The following is a 24,679-nucleotide window of genomic DNA, read 5'->3' on the forward strand; positions in this document are numbered from 1 at the left end:
TCAGCCTAGATAGTTTTGTTAATCATAATACAGTAGACTCCCTCTTGTCCGGACTCCTCGGGACCGAGGCCAGTCCGGATAATGGGTTTTCCGGTTAAACTGACGTCCCCGAAAACTCGTTAAAACGGACTGTTTACTGTGATATTCCACTTAAATTTAGGAGAGCATTGTATTTAGACACGTGATCACTGGTCTCAAATCTTTCCCAAGAGAACAGTCTTTTCAGTACTGCCCACTTCCTGCCGATCTAGTCCAGTTAAGCCAATGTGCTGATAAAAATTGCCCGGTTAAAGAGATGTCATTTCCGCCGAGTGTAGTCCAGTTAAAAGGTGTCCGGATAAGAGAGAGTCTACTGTACAAAGAAAAACTTAAACCTTTCTTAAACTAAACAAGCAATACACACAAGGTAAATAATTTTCTTTTTTCAATACACAATAGAGTGAATATTTATTCCTTTAATATTTACAATTTATACACAATATTATTATCAGTATTTATAACAATACTTACATCAACAGAAGGTATGAATCTAGTAATGTTGACTATACAGGGTGATCAACTCAAGGAGGACACCATTAGGATATCGGAAATGGTAGGAATTAGAGAAAACAGAAAACTTTGAATGGCGGACATTCTTTTATTTTTGTAGCAGTTAAAAATATGAATTTAGTTTTTCAAAATTCAGCCGCCATATCTCAACATGGCGGCCAACTTTGAAATTTTTATGAAAGATTCTATATTTTATCAAGTTTTCGGACAGAACATGCAAGTTAAAAACTTTTTTATTCTCGACATTTTTTCTATAAAGCTAGCCCCCTACTTGTTTAGGAGTTACAGCCTAAGAAAAAAATACTTCCGGTATACATTTTGCATCATGTAGATTCTATACGAGTAGGTTTATAGCAAAAATGCTACGAGAAATAAGTTTTAAAATTGCATCTACATACCAAAAAGACCATAAAATACACCGTTTTCCACTTTTCAAATATGCTGCCATTCATTTTTGAAATAATATAATGAATATTTTTACATATTTTATGATGAACTACATGATGCAATGTTTACCGGAAGTAATTTTTTATAAGCTGTAACTCCTAAACAAGTAGGGCCTTTTTATAGAAAAAATCTCAAGAATAAAAAGTTTTTTAATTGCATGTTCTATCCGCAAACATTATATAATACAAAGAAATTTCAAAGTTGGCCGCCATATTGGAAAATGGCGGCTGAATTAAAAAGAAACTAAATTCATACTTCTTTTAACTGCAACAAAAAATAAAAGAATTTCCCCCATTTAAAGTTTTCTCTAATTCTTACCATTTCCGATATCTCAATGGTGGTCCCCTTGAGTTGATCACCCTGTAGATACCCTACCAGGAAGTATACATTCCATTCTCATGTTAAAGTTGTAATCAGTAAAAAAAATATAAAAAAACACTAAGTTCAATTCTCAATTTTAATTTCTTTAATGGCCTATGGTCAGTTGCTTAAACCAGTCTTGACACCTTTAGCCAAACCAAAACTGAACATAAACCTATTCCATCCCCATGTTAAATTTGTAGCCAGGTTTTTTATCAAAATTGTCATAGTTGATGTGAGCCACCTACAGATTGCGCTGATCTAAATTACTAAATTCAGTCAAACACACAAACCTGTTTACCAAGTTAAACTTAGGGAATGACTTATGATGAGTTATAGCAACTGTTATGACCCATCAACCTGGTCAGCAACAAAAGATAAGGTATCAAATAAAATTTTAGACACGAACACATTCTGTGACTGGCTCACACAACTACGTTCTTTTTTATAAAAAATTCTTATGATCAGCAATATCATTATTTATTTTCCTTCAACTACCTTAAAGTTAAAATTTAAAGATAAAATAGAACATCATTTTTGTACAGACTACGACTGATTAATTAACATTTAAGCTTTCATTCTTAGAGGAAAAAAACTAACAGCAACTGCTCCACATATGAGATGTTAACATCAGAATCCCGAGTCAATGCTATAAATAAAAATTATGAATCATATCACACATCAAAGCTTTAACAATTTTATAAAAATTCAACTTCATTACAATAATTTGAAAGATTATTATGAAACACCAACAGCTAGTAATCCAATTGTTTAAATATATTTCCTTCATTCATCAAGTTTGCCACATTACAAAGATAACATATAAGAAAACCCGAATCATTAATTCATTTTTTTGGTATTTTTTATTGTAACAGAAGTGAGGAATACATTGCAAGGCTTGCAAAGCTTAGTTTTTGAAAAGATATTAGTACCAAAATGAAAATATTGCGCAAAAATGTGAATCAACCTTTAAACTCTATAAGCATAGAGTGAATAATGAACATTACTGAATAATGAATTAATCTTAGTGGCAATAATGTTAAAACAAATATCAACTATCATGTAACATATTTTGGTGAAATTCTCATTTAGCTATTACCGTAGGTCTCTTGGTAAGACCTAAACCGAGAACCACTTTAATTTTTCATTTTGATGCTTCCAGAAGCCAAAAAACACAGTCCGTTCAAATTCATAATGAATGTGTCCGTTAATTAGCACGATAATTGAATCAAAATCATCCGATTTCGATGAATTTTGTAAAACAAGTAAATCTACATTAATTTGGGTGAGTTCGCAAATCAGCAGCGGGGTTTTATAGGGTGGAAATTGGGTTTTCTCATTTTTAACCCTCTACATCTAAAATTTTGCAGTTTATTTTAAAAAACATTTCGTAGAGTTGAAAACCAATAACCTAGCACATTGAAGCATGGTACTTCTAAAATAGTTACAGATAAAATGTATAATAACTATACATTTTAAATTCCTACGTTAATCTTATATAATCAAATCTTTTGGAAAATAAGTAAACTGTTGTAGTTTATTTGTTTACTGATACCTTCAATCTATTAGGCCTTAAATATTGGTATTTAAATATGAAATACTAAGTGGATTTTTACATTTTGCAGATGTAGATTACTCTAAAAACTAAACAGAATAAACAATAAAAAAAAATTCATAGAAATATTCTTAGATAAACAAATTATAAATCTACAAGACCTGACATATAAATATAAATTAAACTGTACTAAAATCATTAAAGCTAATAAATTAAATACAAGTGTGCCACTGAGTCGTCCAAATTCATAACACTAAACTACAGCGATAACATGGAGTAAGCTTGAACACCTTAACAATTTAAGTTGCAAATCTAAAGCTAACGAGTGCAGTAAACGTGTTTTTATACATTACAAATGTTAAGACAATGATTATTAGGAAAGTTCAAAAGCCAAATGTGTTCGTAGTTAGATTAGAGGAACAATATTTATTGTAGACGAGTATTATACAATACTTGACTACTACTGTACAAATAGCAATAAATTACAAGAATATTTATTTACAAAACTCAACGACTAACGATCACGGTGCTCAGCCTAACAATACAAAGCGCATAGAATATTTAGACGTATTGTAACTGGAATATTACATTATTATTCGTATAAGTTACGCATCAAGTAAAATAACTGAATCATATAATTCTTCGTTAAATGCTTTACAAGTTAAGTGTTTGCACAAGCATTTATATCCTAAAGTAAAATAAACATTAAATAACAAAGTCAACAAAGTGTTCCAAAGCACAGTAATAAAACTTATTGTGCTTAGGAAGAATGCAGTTTATACAAAACAATATAATTCTTAAAATATAATTTTTACAACATCATAAAGCAATATTTTTCCTTTCTAATGCATGTGAATATTACGATTAAATAAAGAAGCATGTTCAATTTAATTACAAAACTAAATTATTAAACTATTTGATTTCATAATTGCCTTGATATTCACAAAAAAAAGGTAAAATCAGAGCCTCTATGCAAAAGTTGATTAAAATCTTGTTATTTTTTTAGATAAATAATTAAAACTGATATGTACAAAATAATACCAACAAGCAAGAAATGGTAAACAAATTGCTATTGGAGGAAAGAATCCCTCGTCAACAATATTTAGAGAAAATGTTTCCAAATACGACATAACTGGACCAAAGTAGACTAGACAGTAATGGTTTTATTTCTAACTTTTCTTAAGTATTCAATAGTTATTTAACTAACAAGAACATAACATAATACATTACTGGATATAATAGAAAAGTACTAAAAATAAATACTAACAAGACCAGGGTTTGGACTTTCAATAAAAAAAACTTAATTATGCCACTGTACTGGAATATAAAAATAATAGTTATTTTTGTAACTAATGCGCAAAGTAGGACTTTGCGCTCACGTTACACATTATAGTTTTCCTACAGTTACTATAAACAAATCATATCAATCTTTAAGTCTTTTAAACACTAAACAACACATTTTAGGTAAGGTTAAATCCAAGCGTTGAACAACAATAGAATGTTAACATGAAACAACAGGTTAAGTCGTAGTATCAATACTAAAAAGCTGTGAAACACTGCACCAGCTGATCGTAGTATCTTTAAGTGTTGCCAATTTATTTTCAAGCATACACTATTAGATGTCTTATAAAAGCACACTCTATTGTTTTGTTTGGTTGGAAAACTGGAGAGTGGCAAGTAAAATGAGTGCGGTAAAAGTAAGTGAATGCAGCAATTAGCTACTTTGCGTGCTATAATCATTGCAAGGAAGCCTGCTTTGTCAGGTAAGTTAACTGTAGGAAAAAATAATTGTTTTACATTATTTTATATGATTATAGTGTTAAAAGATTATGTATATAGTGAAATTATTTTGTAATTTTTACCAAAATACTGATTAATGGGTGTTGTCCATGATTATTTTAAAAACCATCTGAACACTTAACAAATACATTCTCTAAACTTTAAAAAATAATAATCTATTTAATCTATATTATTGATTTATTTGATATGAAAATTGATCATAATGCTTGTATAAAATATTGTAACCAGACTATGTAGTAATATTACTAAGTTTCTCTGCATTGTTTTAATTATACTTAAATCACATATGAAAGAGGTATAATCTAACTAAATGTTAATAAATAAGACTAGGCTATCGAATGTCAGCCGACGTAGATACAAAATAAATTCCCACAGCCGGTATAAAACAATGAACAAACCACGGTCGGTTAGACATATTGGAAATTGTCCTTGCTGTTGAGAAGAGGTTCTTGCTCAATTGGACTGCGAACGTGATACCTGGAAATTGTTAATTTAATTTACCACCTAAGTTATCATGTGCATAATTTCTTTGAAGCTCAACCTGCTGTAGGGAAAATACATGTCCAACAGCAATATAAACATCTTCATAATATTTAACGGATTTAAAAATGTTGTTAATGTATTGTTTAAACAGTTTTGTAAAGTTTGTGGCTAAAAAACAAGAAATGCAATCCAAGTTCAAACAAATTTAAAACATTTACTAACCAAAATACTGCTTTGCAAAATGATAAAGGTTTTTTCAATTGAGCATTGGTTTAATAATTGACAGTGTTCTACGCATGATTCAACTACGCAACGAATGACTCATTGAACTGCACTATTGCACATACCTGGTCATCCAGTCAGTAGGATCGGGACGGAAGAGTCCAAAGCATCGCCACTGTACAAAGTCTACAATGTTTTGGCACTTGCCGCGGTGGAAGGGGCTCCTGGTTGTGCCAGGGGTGCCGTGGAAGTGTCGGTATCTGCCGGCGTTCATACGTTCGTTGGTTGTCATACCCAGCACCGATATCTGTTCAGAGTGGAAGAACAAATTAAAATGATAACATAGTGATTTTTTTCCTGTTTTAATGCCATTAGCGTTTTTTGTAAGGGAATATTCCAATCTCTGTCTTGTTAACATCTAAAAATCAACCTTTTGTTATAACACCATCGATAGAAGTCACAAATGGCATCTGGGTCCAAAATCGACTAGGGATCGAACCAGGTGTCTTCAGATTTGAAGGTGAACGCTATGACCACTTGGCAACCCAGACATTTTGAACAAAAGTGAGTACACTAATATCATACACTTCCTCACTTGGGTTAATAATATGATTTGAGCATCCAATGAAACATGGAAAAATGACAAAACTGTGTCATTTTTTTGAAAATCAAAATATTTACCACATTTTACCAATATTTACCATAAATATATCTGCCTAGGGATGGATCTGAAATTATCATATGAAAATTTGTGAGTAAATTACACTGTTTCTAAAAAACCAGGGTTGTAAAGTGTTTCAAAGTATGTGTAAATCTTACGAGTTTGTATTAAACCATGATGGTGATGGAGGGAAGGAGACGGAAAGGAATACCTAAAAGAAGGTGGATAGATGAGGTGAAGAGATGGCAGAAGAGGAAGAGGAACTGTGGAGATTATGAGAAGATGGAGAGTACCAGATGATACCAATACCCCCGCCGCAGCAAACCTGCAGACTAAGCGAATTTCCATTTGACTGATTGGATTTACACTGAAATGTCTACTTAAAAATATAACATTTATTCTTGATTTAAATAGAATTAGTTTAACAAGTACTTAGGTTTGCTGCATCAGGGAGGGTAAAACTGTTTTTTGTCAAATGTGAATAGTTAGTAAGAACATTTTCCAAATTTGATCAAAATATGTTCACAAACAAGCAAACTACAACAGTTTACTTATTCTCCATAAGAATAACGTAGGAATTTTAAATTTACAATTTTTTGGAATTTTCTCCGTAACCATTAGGCGCATAATAACGCTTCAATATACTAAATTATTTGTTTTTTTAAGCTCTACAAAATGGTTTGGAAAGAAATTGCTAAATTTGATGTTTTTTGGGTCAAAAATGGGAAAAACCTATTTTTACCCCATAAAACCCCCCGTAAACCCCCGTTCCCATGGTCCGATCATGCTGGATCGCGAACTCGTTTGAATAAACGTAGGTTTACACGTTTGTACCAAATTTCATCAAAATCGGATCATTTTTGCTCGAGTTATCGTGCTGACGGACACATATATATATATATAAATATATAAATATATATATATATATATATATATATGAATTTGAACGGATGGTGTTTTTGGCCTCTAGGGACCTCAAAACGAAAAAAAAAATCGGTCCCGCGTCCAGGTCTTACCATGAGTACTACGGTAATAGCTTATTCCCTATATGGGAAATTCGCTAAAAGCTGGAAATGATAACTGTAACGGAAAAGGATATGTCTGTATGTAACAGTATTTAACCCAACAAGACCCCACTAACCAGCAATACAACAAAGTCTTTACCTGATATAGCTGACAGCCAAAGAGAGTAGCCACCCAGATGGAGTGAAGGAAGGCATTGGCAGCCACCCAGGCCACCCACGAGTCACACTGAGCATACTGCCACATACCTGAGTCTATCAGGTCAACTGTCAAACATACAACCCTCAGTACATATCTAGTCACACAAAAACTAGTGAATTTGTTCAAGGTAGTAAACATAATGGAGGGAACTTAATGGGGATGTTCAAGTATAAACAATTTTGAAACTTCTCAAGAAATTTTGTATTGCCCAATTTGGCAGGATTTAGGGATTCTCTTGGGGTGAGAATCTTAATCTTAATGGGTAATAATCGTATTGCCACGATGGCTGAAGATGGTCGTGGCTGTTGATTGCAGAGGATACCGTAAGGATATAAAGGGCGCTGCCAGAGTAATGTACGGGAGGGGGGGGGGGGTGGCTTACTGAAGAGCCCAGGAAAGAGGGGAGCTGCATTTTAACCAGTGTTGCACTTCAAACTTGTGCATTCCCTCAATTATTCAGTACAACAGAAAATAGCATAACTTTTTTAATCTTCCTTCCCCTCATGGTGGGTGCAGGGCCCCCTCGGGTATGTCTATGATCACAGTGACTAAACTTGTAATTCTGATGTCAGATTAAAGTAGTTTTACTTCATCATGAAAGTGAAGATAATACATACTCATTACTACACTAAAATAAAACATACTACTACACAATATAATTTTTTCTATTACAATATCACATAAATCTCACCGGTCCAGAAATGAGGCCTTGGCTGGGACATGTCAAAGCACACAGCAGTGAGCCAGAACTGTGTACAGCCATACAACAGGAACACACACATGACCAGCAACATGAGCAGGTAGCCCATGAAGTGGCGATGGTTGTGAGCACCAATACAGTTGCCTACCCAGGGACAATGGTGGTCAAACTGTCAATCATAATACCACATAATGTAGTGAGCCAGAACTGTGTACAGCCATACAACAGGAACACGCACATGACCAGCAACATGAGCAGGTAGCCCATGAAGTGGCGATGGTTGTGAGCACCAATACAGTTGCCTACCCACGGACAATGGTGGTCAAACTGTCAATCATATGTATACATTGCAAAAAAGGTATTCAAAAATCTTAAAACTATAAGCATGTCTGATGTTACCACTTTAGAAGAGTAGTACATTAGCTTTTTAGTAACTATAGTTTTGTAATCTGTTGGCTATTTATCAAATCTGTGATGATTTCTGATTGCAGCACAATCATTGTTATCATCCACAAAGGCTAAGATATCTTTATCATCAACCAAAATATGGCAAAACTATGATGGTCTCCCACAATTACGGACACATCACCATCGTTTCTTGCAATAGCGCCAAAATCATAGCCATCTCTTGCGATGAAATAGAGACATGATCATCGTCACCCGTCATATCAATTAAATTGTGAACATCTCCAACAATTGCAAAGACTTCCTCATTGTTTCCTCAAAAGTGGCAAAATGATGAACATCCACAACTGTATACTCATTATCATTACCTGCCATACCGGCAAAATTGTTAAGTTCTCCCGTGATTGTGAAACATCAGTCACTTCAAATTGCGTTGAAACTGCTGGCGTTGGAACAAATCCCGTTCCAAGAAAATACCTTATTAAATGTAATCCAACCCAAAAATATAAATATGTTTTCCCAAAAATTTCCCCAAATTTCAGAAACCTGTCCATCAATAATTTAGGAAATCTCTCTACACAACTAACTTTCTTCATTACTTTATCTTTACGGATAATTACAATTGCCTAAATTCAATCACAGAATCTTTGTTACTTACACTCTTTTTAACTTTCAACGCTTAAAAAATTAATTAAATTAGTTATCCAATCCTCCCCAGTTTAGAACTTACCTTAGCAACACAGCGGTTACACACTGAGCAGTGCTTGCTGCGGATTGGCTTACGCACAAGGCAGGAACTGCAGAACCATTGCGGCTCAAATCCTCCCCTCTCCGCCAGCTCAATTATTGTCTGAACAACAGAAAACATTGAAACATTTGTCTATGACTTCTTAAAAGTAGATACTTAATAATTAATGAATCAGAACATACCACTAGAGTGAAAGGCAAGAAAATGGGTCTGATTGAGAATTATTGATTACAACTTAGTCAAATTTATATAGAATGTAACTGCTGTTATAATTTCAATCTGACCATATCCGTCTTGTTTACCACTTATATCACTGTTAGATAACAACTTTATTAGGTAAAATCTAGTTATTAGGATTTAAAACTCTGTGATAGGATAAATACTTTTTTGTTTGGCAAAACATGTATCATTAAAGTACTTAATATACAATTATTAACAATGGATTGCCATTATTATACAGCTGACTCTCAATACACATATGGGATCAGGAAGATGTAGGATTACAAATATAAACAGATTAATAACAAATATATTCCAGGAGTTAAGAAAAATCGACTTATTCGGTATGATGTGACTATTAGGCCTTAAGATTAATCAGTTAAGGAAATTTGTATTGATTGCTAAAACTATGTGATTTGGTCTATTAACTCTTGTGTACAGCTGAGCAGTTTTTTGTAGGCCTGAATATCATAAAACTAAATAATACCTGTATTATAATTCAATTAGGCCTACCTATACTGATAAAATCTAGTACATAAGTTATATTGATAAGTTACAAAACACAGTATTCAAGCACAGTTAGGTACTTATTCTACCCTATAATCACTTCCTTTCACTGTAAAAAATCAGATTAGACACTGCTGGAACGACGCAAAAATTCCAGGATTGTAGATATCAATTATTCGTTGCAGTGTCAGGTTACCGAGTGAGTTAGACCAAGAGTCAACATTGTTAATAAAGAAACAGTGTGTGACTGACCCTGAACTTCTGATCCTGTGTGGCAGCCACGACCCCAGGATCCCCTCTCCAGGATTTGAGGAAGAAGTGCCAGAGAAGCAGCGAGCTGGACAGGAACAACAGGGACTCTAGGAAGTCAACTGCAGGAGCGACCCACAGCAACCAGGTCACGTAGAACCAGAACTGTAACATTACATGACATCATATTGTGATCAAAGCCACAATTTTTATTCAAAAACAACATATTTAGCGCTAACTTTCTGACGAAATAATTTAGCCCTTAAATCATAAATTCTGGGACACTAAAAATCCACTCTTGAAATCTTGATTTAATTTGTAGGATTTTGGGAATCATAATACAAAGCTAGTCACTTCACTAAACTAGTAAGCTAGATGAGATCTATCTTTTTTTAAAGACTCGTTAATAAACTATGTGGCTTTGCCTTAAAATACAATTTTAATGTACACTATTCTTGTTCAGATATATTGTTGTGAATGAAGAGTATTTAATTAAATCAAATTAAATATTCCAGTTACCTTAGTAGCTAAGTACACAGACATTGGAAGAAGATTCATAAGCCTGTCATCAAAAACGTATCTGCCAGCAAAATAGATGCCGATGTAACCGATGACTAGGATGGCTATTTTGACTGGGTAAGGTAGGTTCGTTTGTAGAGTGACCCCGATGGCGTAGAACGCTAGGAAAGGTGTTCCCACCATGCACCAATATCTTATCCTCTGTAACATAAAACAGGTATTATGAAAAAACTCTCCTGCAAAGATTCTTTCATACAGTGCACTTCCAGAGTATTTAATCATAGACTAACCAACACAAGTAGATTTCTTATCTCATTATAAATTTTAAAGCTCGTTTTTCGTGTACGGTTCATGTACGGTGACACTGGGCGCTACTGTCAACGAATTTTTGTTTATATTATTTTAGATTTAATTTCTTAATTTCTGCTTTACTGTTTGGTTATATAACTAGGGGAAAAGTTATTGTTTATGATTAAATCGTATTATTTGGTCAAACGGGTTTTATATTACTGAAATTAAGAAACAAACTGTATATAAAACACGACCTCTGCCAAGGGCCAAAGAAGCAAAAGACAAAGTGCCAAACACTAATTCATCACCATACTACTGTTAATCAAACACAATACCAACAGTCATACCAAATTACAAAGGTCCAATGTATTAATAATTTTTTCAACCAGAAACTGTCGCAGTTGGAATGCAATTAAATGTGCTGCAGACTTCTAGAAGACTTTGTGTACTATGAGATGTCAGTAATCCCATGATTTGATAAAGGTGTTCTACAATATGGAGGATATTTTATTCATCAAACTATAAGGAAATATTGGAATAGAGGTTTGGTGAAGGAACAAGGCGAAACTACTGTAAGTTACAGTAAATAGGTTTTAAACTATCGAGTTGGATTAAGGTTCTCTACTAACCTTATCACTGGTGAACCTTCTACAGAAGTTCTGTCTAGTGTGAGCACCAGAATGTTCAACAACCTTCTCTAGAACTTTCTTGCCGACCCATGAAGAGGCCTTTGGTGAACTCAACAACGAGAATGGAGTTTCCCCCTAGAATAGAAAAATATATGTATTAATTTTTTTCGTCCTCGGCTGCCCATCAGAAACTAATATGGGTCGTTTTATAATCTGCAACGGATACAAGCCAATTAAATTTAAGAAATAGTTTCCTATTGTCGGGGCCACATAAGTTTGCAGTTGAGGGAGGAGCCTATTTACCATATGGTTTTGAATGAACCAATAAGAACCGTGCGGTGTTGCCAAATATAACCAATATAATACCAGCTGATTTGAAAATATTGCTTTGTATATTTAATAAGTGTTGTCAATGGGCGATGTGGCAACGTCGCACTAGCCCTGTCTTGTGATTGGCTGCTACCAACTGCAAACTTACGTGGCTCCGACAATAGTGTTCTCTTTTAGCGAATTTCCCTATAGGAAGTAGCTATTACCGTAGGTGGCACGGTACGATCTGGGCCCGGGACCAATATAATTTTCCATTTTGATGTCCATAGAAGTCAAAAACACAATTGGTTCAAATTTTTATACATGTATATACAGTATATAGATTTATATAAATATACATCCGTGAACACGATAACTTGAGTTACAATTTTGGTCCGATTTTGATCAAATTTGGCTTGAAGGTGTAGGGCAGGATAAACTTGAATGAGTTTCTGAACCCGCATGATCAGACCATGGGAACATGAGTTTAAAACACCAACCTGAGACTGTTGACCTGTTTGACTGTTGTCATGAGTCTTATGGGGTAAAAATAGCCTTTTCTCAATTTTGACCCACAAAACATAAAATTTCCTAATTTCTCTTTGAACCAATTTGTAGAGCTTTAAAAAAATAATTTAGTATTTTTGTTATTGGCTAAAGAGAATAATCAAAATATTGTAAATTTAAAATTCCCATGTTATTCTTATAGAGAATATGTTAACTGTTGTAGTTTGCTTGTTAATTGATATATTTTGATCAAACTTGGCAAATTTATTTATTTTATACTAAGCTATTAATATTTTGTTAAAAACACACACTCCCGTAGCAGTAAACCTAAGTACTGTACTTGTTAATCCTAATGTTATTTAAATAGATTAATTGCAAATTAATCAGGCAAATGGAAATTCACTTAGTCTGCAGGTTTGCTGTGGCGGGGGTATTTAGGAACACTATAGAACTTTACTTAGTTCATGTATGAGGATTGTTTTTGACTTTACAACAACTACTAACTTTCCTTTCGAGTTAATACTAGGCCTAAGTTTAAATAGTAGAATTAAAAGTTTTTAATTAGCCTAATTAAACTATTTTAATTTATTTACTGCATAAACCAGTTTACAATGTGATGATTTAGTGTAGACTTAATTGTAGAACTGTTTTACATTACCACTTAGCAAGATACAAATTATTATTTAATGATTAACAATTTATGAATTTGTCAATATTTGAACAGAAAAATATAGTGCCTTCCTGTAAATTTTTATAACTTTTAAGAATAGGCGTACAACTTGTATTTATTAGATATTTAGGATACTCATTTAGATGGTTAAAGATTATTTGAGTAATATATTTATTCTATTGAATACAGCCAAAATATGTTTTCAAAGGTTTTTCCTGGCATAATACAGGTATTTTGTATTTAAAACTAATACTTATTTTAAAGTGTTTTATTATGATCTATGGGGAAAAACTTGCATTTATCCCATTGAATTCCAGCACTCAACAACACATAGTTCAAATCAATTGACTGTTGACAGTTTTGACAAGCATTGGAATGCTTATCTAGGCTATTTAATGCTGTGCTTGTTACAAACAGAAATAAAGTACTAGTTTATTTCATTTTCTTTAAGATCTTTCTAACAATCAAACCTTTTTTGAGTTAAATTTTTACTTTGATAATATTAACATATTAACAACAACTTTTAAGTGTGATTATTAATTTTGTTGTTATTCTATTTTGTTTTTTGCCTTATCAGGCCATCACCTATAAAGAATATTTCAAGCTACAGGGAGTAAAAAAACTCATTTCTTATTGTATATCTTGCCATCACACTTAAACACCATTCGGCTGAAAATAAACTTTCACATGTAGTCTACCTACCCAAGCCATAGACAAAAAGAATGATATATAGACCGTCAGCCGTGCTGCGATTAGCTTAGGTTCTGGCGTTAACCGCTGGGAGCGCCGTGCAGTTACTTAAAGCGTGTATGCCGTAACTACACAGCACTCCCAACGGTGGATGCGAGAACCTATACTAATAATATATTTAGTTATTTTTGTCCATGCCAAGCTCACTGAGCTACTATTAGCCTGACCTGTGCATTAGCGATGTCGAGACTAGCTCCGTGCATGACTAGAGTGCTAACAGCCGTGTGGTTTTTAGAGAGGATAGCCCAGTGCAGCGCAGTGTTCTGTTGGTACTTGTCTTGTATGGTGGTGGAGGCCCCAAACGTCAACAGTAGTCTGGTCGGATCTAAACTGTAACAACAACAAGAGATATTTGATACACATAAAGCAATGAGGACCTCACTTTTTTGCTTTGTTGATCTACAGGCCATAAAACCACTGGCTTAGTTGTACATTTTACTATCTCTATAAAAAATCTCATAAAAATTAGACTTTTTCAAAGTTGGTACCAGTACCGGTTCCTAGCCAAAATCGTTTCTAGGTTCCAGTACCATCGGTACCTTATTTTAAATTTTTAGAATAGGCTACCTAGGTACTTCATTTTTTTTATAAAAAAAAAACAAAATATCCATATTTCAATTTTACAGTATTTTGCATTTAGTAGGCCTATAGGTTGGTCATACTAAAGGTCAAAACTTAAGTGATTAAGGAAATAAAACTTCTCCCATAAGCTTGTCAACAACCTACATCATGGGTAAGCGGTGAGAGTAAATATAATATTTTACAGTATCGAAGTTATCAAGGTATCGAGAATCGGAATCAACCCATCCCTAGTTACGAATGCTTATGCAAACATAAAACTTAGTGAAAATTTTAGGCCTACCTAAACCGGTGTTTGTTGTTTCAATTGAATTTAATAAAATATGTTAAAATGTACCCTATGTCTTCTTGAAGTATCTTATTTTCTTATAGGCTAACCTTATCTATGACCTTATTCAATTCAGTTAAGTTATGTAGTAATTCAGATAAGTTATGTTTGTATTAAGAATAAATGAAAAAAATAACTTGCTCCTTTATTTATAGGTATCATGAGAAGCACAAATATATGTGTTATTGAATCTATAACGGTTATTGGTATCGAGTGCGGAATAGAGAATCGAAACCAAAGTTCTGGAATCGCAATCGGTATCGGAATCGACCAATTCTGGAATCGGCCCATCACTAACCATAACATATTAATTTTGATCAAAAACAGCTTTTCAAAATAAATAAGATTTTTTTCTAGCTTTTTATGGGAAAATAGCATAAGTTACAATAACTTTTGAACCGTAATTTTTACGGAAATGGGATTTGTACCATTTTGTTCACAGTTTAAATTACTATAACATCTAAATTTTTAAGAAAACTGTTCAGGCCATTTTCGAGAAAATCCTATTTTTCTGTTATTTAAGAGGAAGTTTTATGGGAAATCCCCATTAAAAATACAAATTTTTAAAAAAAGAAAAAATGTTTAAAATTTTAAGGACCATAAAATCATGTTTAGTTAAATCAAAACCGGGTTTTTTTCTAAAGTCTTATTATTAGTTTTTTTTATGGGTTTTTTGTGGGAAAACAACATAATTTACAATAACTTTTGAACCATAATTTTTACAGAAATGGGACTACCAAACTGACCTGAGCCCTTATTCCTGCCCCTTAGGTGGAACTTCCCCACGATCGCGGCAAAATCGTGAAGATCTCTTGCGATCATAGGAACATCATCATTGTTACTCGCGATTACAAAGAATTATTAATTTTAGATAGGTACCTAGTAAAGATTCACATTTTGTTCTAAAAATTTGTGTCTGCACTAAACATTGCAGGTTTTTTAGCTAATTTCCTTATATAGGTGGGTAGGCCTAACTATTACCGTAGGTGGCACGGTTAGACCCGAACCCAGGACCGATATAGGCTACTTGTTCACCAGAGGCCAAAAACTGTTGTAGATGGATATATTTATTTATTTATTTTATACTAAGCTATTAATATTTCACCCCATAAACTCACTTTCCTAACCTCTCTGTAGCAGAAAACCTAGGTATTCCGTTGAACATAATGTTATTGAAATAGATCTAAGTGGAAATCCAATCTGGCAAATTAGAATTCTCTCAGTCTGCAAGGTTTGCTGCGGCAGGGGTATGTTATCTTATGGCACTAGCCCACAGCCTAGTCAACCATGATGTTAAACCTGGCACTGTTCGTAGGACCTTCACATTTCATTTCAAATTTAAATATTATTTTAATACTGTAACTTGCTCTAAGGATTTAGGCCTAGTTAAAAGAATTATTTCTATGTTCAGCCAATTAGAAATAAATTTAAAAACCTAACTAACCAACCTGTGTACTTTATGAGCGCTCCACATCAAAGGAGTCATGCCGTTGCGGTCTTGCATGTTAGGATTGACACCTTTGGCCACCAGATAGGCCACGATGGCCGTGTGGCCAAACTGGGCAGCCAGGTGGATGCAGGAACAGCCCTCACCGTCCCTCAGCGAAGGATCAGCACCATACTGCATCAGCAACGTGACACTGCCAATGTGACCTTGTCTGGAAAAGTCGGAGAGCAGTAAAGTAACATATAAAATGTTCATGTAATGTTCATTTAATTATGATAAATTTCAGTGAAGATAGTAAGACTAATACCATACCGGTAACCTAAACAAGCTGTAAGCATGTAAGTTGACAGAAACGTATGACTTTTTAGCCTATAAAAATTACGAAAAATATAAATTATTTACTTTTGAGATTGTCAGAGTACTACCTACAAAGAAATGACTTTAAACAATGGAAAGCTAGGTAGATGAAATTATTGAATTGGACTGGCAAAAAGTATTTTGATGATACCGGGTACCGTTAATATAGAAAGTTAAAAAAGCTAGATCAGTAGATATTAGGTTATTATTCCATGCGCTATTGTAATGTTTCACTACACTTGATCTCAGCTGAATGCCCGAAAACACTGCCGAACAGCTTGAAAGAGTCGATCAGGGTAAAAAACCTTTTAGTAAAAGGGGCTTTAGCCGTATTTAAATCCAAATTCAAAAACTAGGGCGACGACAAGACTGATAAACACTCACATATTTAATTTATTCTAAGTTAAAACAAAAACTAACCTAAGACCATACCACATAACTTACCTGGTGGCCCAGTGGAGGGGGGTGGCTAGAAGTTCTCCGCCTACAGCGTCCACCACAGCTCCCTTGGACACGTAGTACCTGATGATGTCCAGACGGTTGTTGATGGCAGCCCAGTGTAGCAACGTGACTGTCTCATTGTCAGGCTGATTCACATCGTACCCAGCCTCCACCAGCTGTCGACAACGCTCCAGCGAACCGTACTGTACAATACATAAATGAAATGTACCGTACCGTACTTGAATTACTTTGGAAATTTTGTCTAATGATTTTCCCGGGTTTTAAAATTCATAGAGAGAGCCTCTAATTTTAATTACATGGCTCTTTAGGCTGAAAGGCCACTATATCAGACGTAATTAGTACCTAGAAACCTTCTCTTGCTACCTGTTTAGTGTTTATCTAAAAATACTATAAGTTACCCAATATATAGTTGCTTTGATTAAACACGTTCACTGCGGCATATATCAAACAAGCCCTCGCCAATGGCGGCAAGGCCCAGGCGAAGCCCCGGTGTGCCACCAAATCAGCAAACGCAATTGGTATTTAAATATTTCAGTTTGACGACACAAAAGAGCAGCGGTGATTGTGCTGCGTTACCCTGAGAGTGGATGTGGTTCATTGAAACACCCAAAAGTAGCTGCACTGACTGGATCCGTAGCCAGTGTCTTTGTAATGTGGCTTGCAGAGAGAAAATCTCCAAAACCGGGACAAAAGCATTGCCAGACGGGATTTTACGGGAAATTTTAGTACCAACCTACACCAAAATAAAGCTCGCATTCTAAGCTATAAGCTGGCAACAATTAAGTTTCCACGTCAATGGCTGAGCTCACACTGACTGTTCAAAGTTAAATCATGGGAACGTCCGACCGCGCAGTACCCGGCGCGTAGTTAGCACCGGCTGATTTCGACCGCTCAGCAGCGAACGTGTTTAGCGACAGTTAATGTGTGTATTAAAATCTTAATATGAATGTTAAACCCACCAGAAGGCATAATAATTGGTTGAATTTTTCTTAGACAGATCACATTCAAGTTAATTAAAATTAGAATATTTAACAGACCACTGTCAGATTTTATGCCAAATTTTAGGTGATAGGCCTACTTAATTAGTTATTTAGAATATGCAGCTTAAGTTGTACAAGATAATTTGCAGAACTAAAAACTGAATTATGCAAATAAAGAAAAATGTACCGGTACTGTACACAATCATAATTAACCTAATGAAATCATCCTTACCTGGGTGGCTTTGACAATGTCAAAGTTGCTGCAATCAGTCTCCACTGTTGTATTCTGGTTTGCCATCGTCTCTTGGAATGTATTGCCATCATTCTTGCTCTCACAACCATGATGGTAATGTGGTTTGCAAGCATCCTAAAATGGAACAAATTATTATTAAACTAGCCTAAATTTTCTGGGTAGCTGAGTGGCTATAGTGCTCGCCTTCGAATGTAGGCCTAGCAGGTTCGATTCCAAAGTGAGATCGTGGACAGACCTAGATAGAGGAGGGTTGTTTGATCAAGACCCGTTTGAATCCAAAAGGTCATTCAAGTGAACAAGTGACCCGGATCACAAGACCGAAAAGACCTGTTCGTGTAACTTAAGCCTTTTTGTTCACTTTTCTTTTGTTCAAAGACAAATCAAAGAGACAGAGATGACAGGTGTCGGGAACTGAGGAGTGGAGAACTAGGACTGACCCAATAGTTTAAAATGATTTATTTGTGTTTCCATTATACCTCAGCCCACACCAAAACGGAAGCGAATAGAACCGAGCATAAATATTAGAGCCATATTCAAAAGTTTTAAAAACTTAACTTAGTTCCCGTAAATTTACTTTTAATAAGGTAACTTACTGCCTGGATTTTAAGGTGCGCTCTACCTCAGCTGGGAAATCTCAGCTCGGGCTTCAGTTGCTATGTTGCACCATTGGGTAATGCCGCGAGAAGCGCTTCCAGAGGTTTTCAAGATTACTGTTTTCGAATTAACCAATAATGATAGCTACCAAACTGCTTATAGTAGTGCAAATGCCAATCTATAGTTCTGCGTTTTTCAAAATTTCAAATCACGTTTTTTCAATAAGTTATGGCTAGTTGAAAGGACCTTTTTTCATGTCCTACAAATCAAGTTTATAAGGTGTGTATTAAAAAAAAATGAAATAATGAAACGCAGAACTATAGAAAATTTCATTCTCTTTAATATGAGACCTTAACTTTGATCCTACTTTCAACGTAACAGGTGAAAACAGTAATCTTGCAAACCCTTGCATTTGGTTACGCGTCTGGGGTAGAGCGCACCCTTAAACAAAGATTGAATCAATTTTATTTCATGAGTACAGATCTGCAGATCAGATATCGCTAAAATCCATATAATTGATTAAATAGCAAACCGGTAGATTTATATGCCAAGGTGTGTAAAAGTAAGGTTAACTTACATGTACAAATTAAATTAGAGAATTAAAAGTAAAAGATAATTTGACTTAACTTAAGTACCTACATGTTTGGTGCAAAATATGAATAAAATATAGTAAGCCTAACTTAAAATTAAACTTAAGGCCAGAGTATATTTTTAGTTTGGGAATAAGTTAGCCTACTTGAAATGTTTTTAACACTTTCATAATTATTCATTTAGGTCAATTAGGTTATAGGAATCTGTCTGAACGATCTGAAGGTCCATTATCCGAACTAACCTGGTCAACCGTAGTAGAGTAGGGACAGATTGTATTGAACTAAATACAAATTCAAAAATCATAACTGTACAACTGTAATAAATTGAATTGCCGTACATTTGTGAAAAATCCTGAAAAATACTACGATAACTTAGTCGGGGTTACGGCCGACTAGACCCACTAGAGCATTGAAAAGTCCCCTCAAATCCGTCTATCATTGGGGATTTCCATGACTTTCAATGACCAGAATTTTTTTCCATGACTAAGTTAGCCTATCCCTGACTTTCCAGAATGTGGACACCCTGGGTTGACAAAATATACTAGGGTTGCTTTCAGAGAGGTGAAAGCCAGTTGAGCGGAACAAACGTGATTTGATATTTGTATAAGTAACTAAATGTAAAAAGGTCAATAGATTTATTTACTAATGCTGGTTTTAAAGATTAAAATTATAATAACTCAAATTTACCTCTTCGAGAAGTGCATTATGGTAGTTTTGACCAGGAAAATATTACAGTAGTTGGAATCTGATATTAACATCCAAAAAGTAAAGTATAAAAATGAGAAAGGTAATTTAACATTCAAATGCAACGGCTACATTTTTCACCCTTACAATCGGTTAAAGTATTTAAGTATAAAAAAAACAGTAACTATAAAAAAACGAGTATTAAAGTATAACAACAGGAGGGGAAATTTGACATTTAAATTCAACCGTGCAACATAAAATGGCTGGAATGTAGGCCTAAACATAAGTAATAAGTAAAATCGCATTCAGCTGATTTAAGTGAAAACAGAATAATATAATAAGTAGGGAAGACATGCCTTAAATATACAATGTAGATAATATAATTAGAAATTAGTAGCCTACTTCTGGACAGGCCTAGACAATTATCCATACCGTGGTTAAAAGTGTACTTCTATAAGCCCAGGTTTACTTATCAACGGTTGTAACTGGACGTATGTATAGTCCGTGGCTTGGCAATCAAATAACAGTATTTGTATAGGATGGGCTACTGTTATCAACATTTGAAATAACTGAATTGTTACCAAATTACTGTTTCACAAAATGCAGATTCCATTTTCAGCCGAGCCATTAAAATGAGGATTTGCCGAACAATTATTAATATTACAGAATAGTATATAATGATATACAACTTTTCACATTCCATAATTATATGTTAGTTTTGCTATGGTCAAAGGTACAAATCCAAATGTTCTCTTTTCTTTTTGTCAGTATGTAATAATTTGCTAGAATCATTGACTTTATATAAAGTCAAAGCTAGAATACTGTAGATGGTTTGTTAAGTTAAGACCATATGCAAGCATTTTTGAAATCGTTTCCCCGTTTAACCTTAACCAACTATTCCATTCCAAAAGTTAAAAAATTATATGGTGCAACACAAATAAACAACCCGATCGCCTACCTATAACCTACACTATACCTTTCTAATCTAACCTTACTTCAAAACACTTAATGTAGTCACGAATACTCATAAACCCCGACCTACCTCCCCACATGCCTAAATCAGTGTTCAATCTGCGTTTTATCAATAAGTGTAATAACTTACTGTACCGTCGATGTAATTAAACATAATATAACCTATGAGGTATTATCGGATTAGATACCGATTTCGATGCGGTTCGATATATCGCTTATTAAATCCTGATTTCTAACATTGGCTGTTTCTAATCAGCTGGCAACACAAATAGGTTCCCAAGAAAGTAGTCACCGGTCCGTATCCCTCCGCTCCTTGTTTATGCTCCGCGCATTGAGAAAGTAGTTCAGTATATTTTCTCGATTTTCAGTGAATTCCGTGCCTTAAAAAAATGTTTTAACGGCATTTTCTTGTTTATTAAAATCATAGGAATGGTTTAAAATCGTTTAAAAGAAAAGTATAGAAAGTTCAGAAATACCTTATGATTCTCTTGTTTACATTTTTCTTGTAAACAAAAAAACTGTCATAGCTACTTTAGTCCCATAAGCCCAATGTTAAAAATTTTAAATTTTAAGTTCGTTTTAAATTGCATTAGCATTATCTAATTGAAATTTGTTTGTTTACAAACCATCTCATTATTAGTCTAAGTAGTCTTGTTAAGTTTGGCTGAAATGTGTTCAGCCGTTATTGAGTGATGGTGTTATATTGTTTGCATTGAAGTTGATCCCAAAGAGCTTCGCTCGCTTCGCTCAATTAACAAGACCAGGGTTTGGACCTTACACAAGGTAAAAAATTCTATTTGCGTAGAAAACATTTCCAGACAAAACGAACTTAAACTGAGTAAACTTAGGCTACCGGTAGGCTAAATCTTGTAGCCTGCGCATAACTAACTTACCCAAAAAGGAGGGGAAAAGAGTTAGGAATTGAAATTATTCACTTTACCGCATTGTAGACTTACTATACCGCACTTGTAACGGACCAATGAGGTTCAAGGATTACCTAAGAAAAAATAAGTAAAATTGTAATGCCCCAAGGGCCTACAAGGATTAGGGAGAAAATCCCTGAAAAATCCCACTCCGCAGGGCCATACACCTAGACCCTATTGCTTAAGGATGTAGGTAGGTTTCAGTACAAAATAGAAGTTAGCCTATCATATAAATCAGGCCTATAGGTGCCTCAGGTGCACCTGATCCGGCTTAACTTTTAAACGCTTCAACAACATAAAAAATTTGTGCCAGTCTTTTTTATCCAAGGTTGGAAGTTTTTAGGTAAATTATTTAGGCTATTTCTTGTATGTAAAAAAAAAAATAAATAGCGTTAACCTAACGCCAAAGTTACAATAGCCTAGTTCAAACATAAGTTAAGTTAGATGTGTGTACAAATTAAGCAATTTTGAGTAAAATGTTGTGGACCTAAAGTAAAGTGCAGCCTTTGTGTTATTTTCAAAATAAAATTCCTTTTTATCCAAGGTTGGAAGTTTTTAGGTAAATTATTTAGGCTATTTCTTGTAAGTAAACAAAAAACATAGACGTGTGTACAAATTAAGCAATTTTGAGAAAATGTTGTTTTAGTAAAATAAATAATTCTACAATCAACAAACTCTAACTTAACCACCGAATAAAATAAACTGGCCTTACCTGAGCAACAAAGTTTACAGGATTACATGCAGACTGGTATTCTAACGGAATCATGCTAATGGCAATCCAGGTTCTATGATTTTCTCATAAACCATATAAAATCGATTTATTCGTTTAGGCCTATTATAATATTCATAAAGTAAAAAACTGCAGCAGTTATTAAAACAAATTGTTAAATCTTAAAGATGTATTTTAACAGCAAAACCCAACCCCTTGGAGACGATAACAACCAACCGCCAGGCCAGAAACAAACAGACGTCAGGTCAGACTGACGAGTGACAAGTGACAACCAAACCAAGTTGGTTTTGGTTGTCAGTCCAAACCAACCAAATTCTGCGAAGTATACAGTAGTAAAAGAATGTGGTGACAAAGCAGAGAACCGTCGAATATAGTATAAAAACAGGCTACTATAAAAAATACGGGGGAGCGATCTGGTCTAGTAGTTAGAGCCTTAGTGCATGGGACTTCGGACCCTGAGGTCCCGGGTTCAAATCCCGCCAAATCACCAATGGATTTTAATGATTTTATCTAAGTGATCATGAAGCAACCACTAGTAGTAATGTGAAAAACAATCCCGGGATCGTACTTGGCGTCATAGGACAAAATCAAAACACTTATAAAATACCACCACCGCAGCAAACCTGCAGACTAAGCAAATTTCCATTTGCCTGATTGGATTTACACTAAAATGCCTCCTTAAAAATATCACATTTATTCTCTACTAGCTGTACCCGCGGGCTTTGCCCCGTTTAACTTTAACTTCATAAGTATTCGCATGGCTCAATCACGTCCTGGGGCCCTATTTTTGAAATGGTTGACTGTTGAGTTGAGTGTCGAGTCATTCTATTTCCAATCGTTTCGTATTTTTGAAACGGTTGACGGTGGACTTATACAACCAAAACTACTCAACACCTATCGAGCTGTTGAGTGGAGGTTGACTGCACTTTCTTCTTCCTCTCTTTCGGCAAAAAATTACTCTTTTTGAGACGACGCCATATTGTTTTGTTACTGCTTTAATTTACTAATTGCGATTTAGAGGTTATGTATTTGTTGTCAATGTATTAGCACCCAATTATGCGTTTGTTTCCTGTAGAATAATCGCATTTTAATTTTATTTACTGTGTCAATACTAGACTATTTAATCAAGGGTTTTATTCTTGTTGGAATGTTTGAAATAGACTAGGCATACTAATTGAACTTATTATAAGATAATTATTGTTATTAGACCTATGATTTAAGGTATTAAAGATTGTGGTAGAGAGAAACAATATCATAGTTTGTTTCAATACTATTCACCTAATAAAGGGATCAAATTAATTTAAGTTACGATATGCTTCCAGTGCAATGGCAAATAGCCGCTTTAACTTAAATAAAAAACAATTAAAATTAACATAAAACAAACCGATGAAGGAAACTAAAATAAGGTTATGTGTTCCGAAATAGAGACGAAGAAAGCAAATAATAATGTATTTAGGATGAGTGTAGGACCTAAAGTAAAGTGCAGCCTATGCCTAAACTTATAACTAGGCCTAGCTACACCCTAATACAAACATCCATAGTAAATTTTATTTTTTATACTTAAGTTTATTACTTTATTTAGTTTACTTTAGTTTATTACTTAAGTTAAGGTACTTTGCAATCACTAAGATTAAGCAAGACATAACCTCAATCTCAATCTCTCAAGAACGGAGTTGACAGTTTACCTCAGTGTCTCGAAATATGGCAGATTGAGATTAGCTGCCAGATTTTAGAGTAAGAAGAGGTTAAATCGAAGTCCGCAAGAACTCTGCATTGTGATTGGTTCAAAATGACGTCATCTGAATTTTTGACGGTCGTATGCTCTACATTTCCACCACGAGTCTCTCAACTAGTGATTCCCAACTCGCTTCCCAACTGTTGGTTTTCAAAAATACCAAATCATGTTGTTGGTTGAGTTGAGTGCTGACGATTGACTCAACTGTCAACCATTTCAAAAATAGGGCCCCTGGTTGAAG

The 24,679-nt window shown here is 34.4% G+C and overlaps 1 protein-coding gene across 1 annotated transcript; it reads right to left on the bottom strand.

The window, feature by feature from the left end:
- Positions 1-443: 443 nt before the first annotated feature.
- On the bottom strand, positions 444-22,917 carry LOC128994196 (palmitoyltransferase Hip14-like). The gene is made up of 13 exons (XM_054418579.1): positions 22,686-22,917; positions 18,190-18,324; positions 16,960-17,159; positions 16,160-16,369; positions 13,972-14,134; positions 11,569-11,703; positions 10,649-10,849; positions 10,133-10,294; positions 9,137-9,256; positions 7,993-8,170; positions 7,242-7,366; positions 5,542-5,723; positions 444-5,188 (listed from the first exon to the last, which is right to left on the bottom strand). The coding sequence occupies exons 1-13, from the start codon at positions 22,737-22,739 to the stop codon at positions 5,119-5,121; spliced, it is 1,935 nt and encodes a 644-aa protein (XP_054274554.1). The 5' UTR covers positions 22,740-22,917; the 3' UTR covers positions 444-5,118.
- Positions 22,918-24,679: the final 1,762 nt, after the last annotated feature.

The sequence above is a fragment of the Macrosteles quadrilineatus genome, unplaced genomic scaffold (assembly GCF_028750875.1).
Source record: "Macrosteles quadrilineatus isolate MER2022 unplaced genomic scaffold, UCM_ALF_1.0 Scaffold_1__1_contigs__length_201487025, whole genome shotgun sequence".
NCBI lineage: Eukaryota > Metazoa > Arthropoda > Insecta > Hemiptera > Cicadellidae > Macrosteles > Macrosteles quadrilineatus.

Bases quoted from the DNA above. Each gene is read 5' to 3' on its own strand.
- LOC128994196 (XM_054418579.1), bottom strand. From the start codon at position 22,739: ATGATTCCGTTAGAATACCAGTCTGCATGTAATCCTGTAAACTTTGTT. The intron at 14,135-16,159 runs GTTGGTTAGTTA...TTGTTGTTACAG, and splicing joins AGCGCTCATAAAGTACACAG to TTTAGATCCGACCAGACTAC. The intron at 10,850-11,568 runs GTTAGTAGAGAA...TTTATGTTACAG, and splicing joins GAAGGTTCACCAGTGATAAG to AGGATAAGATATTGGTGCAT.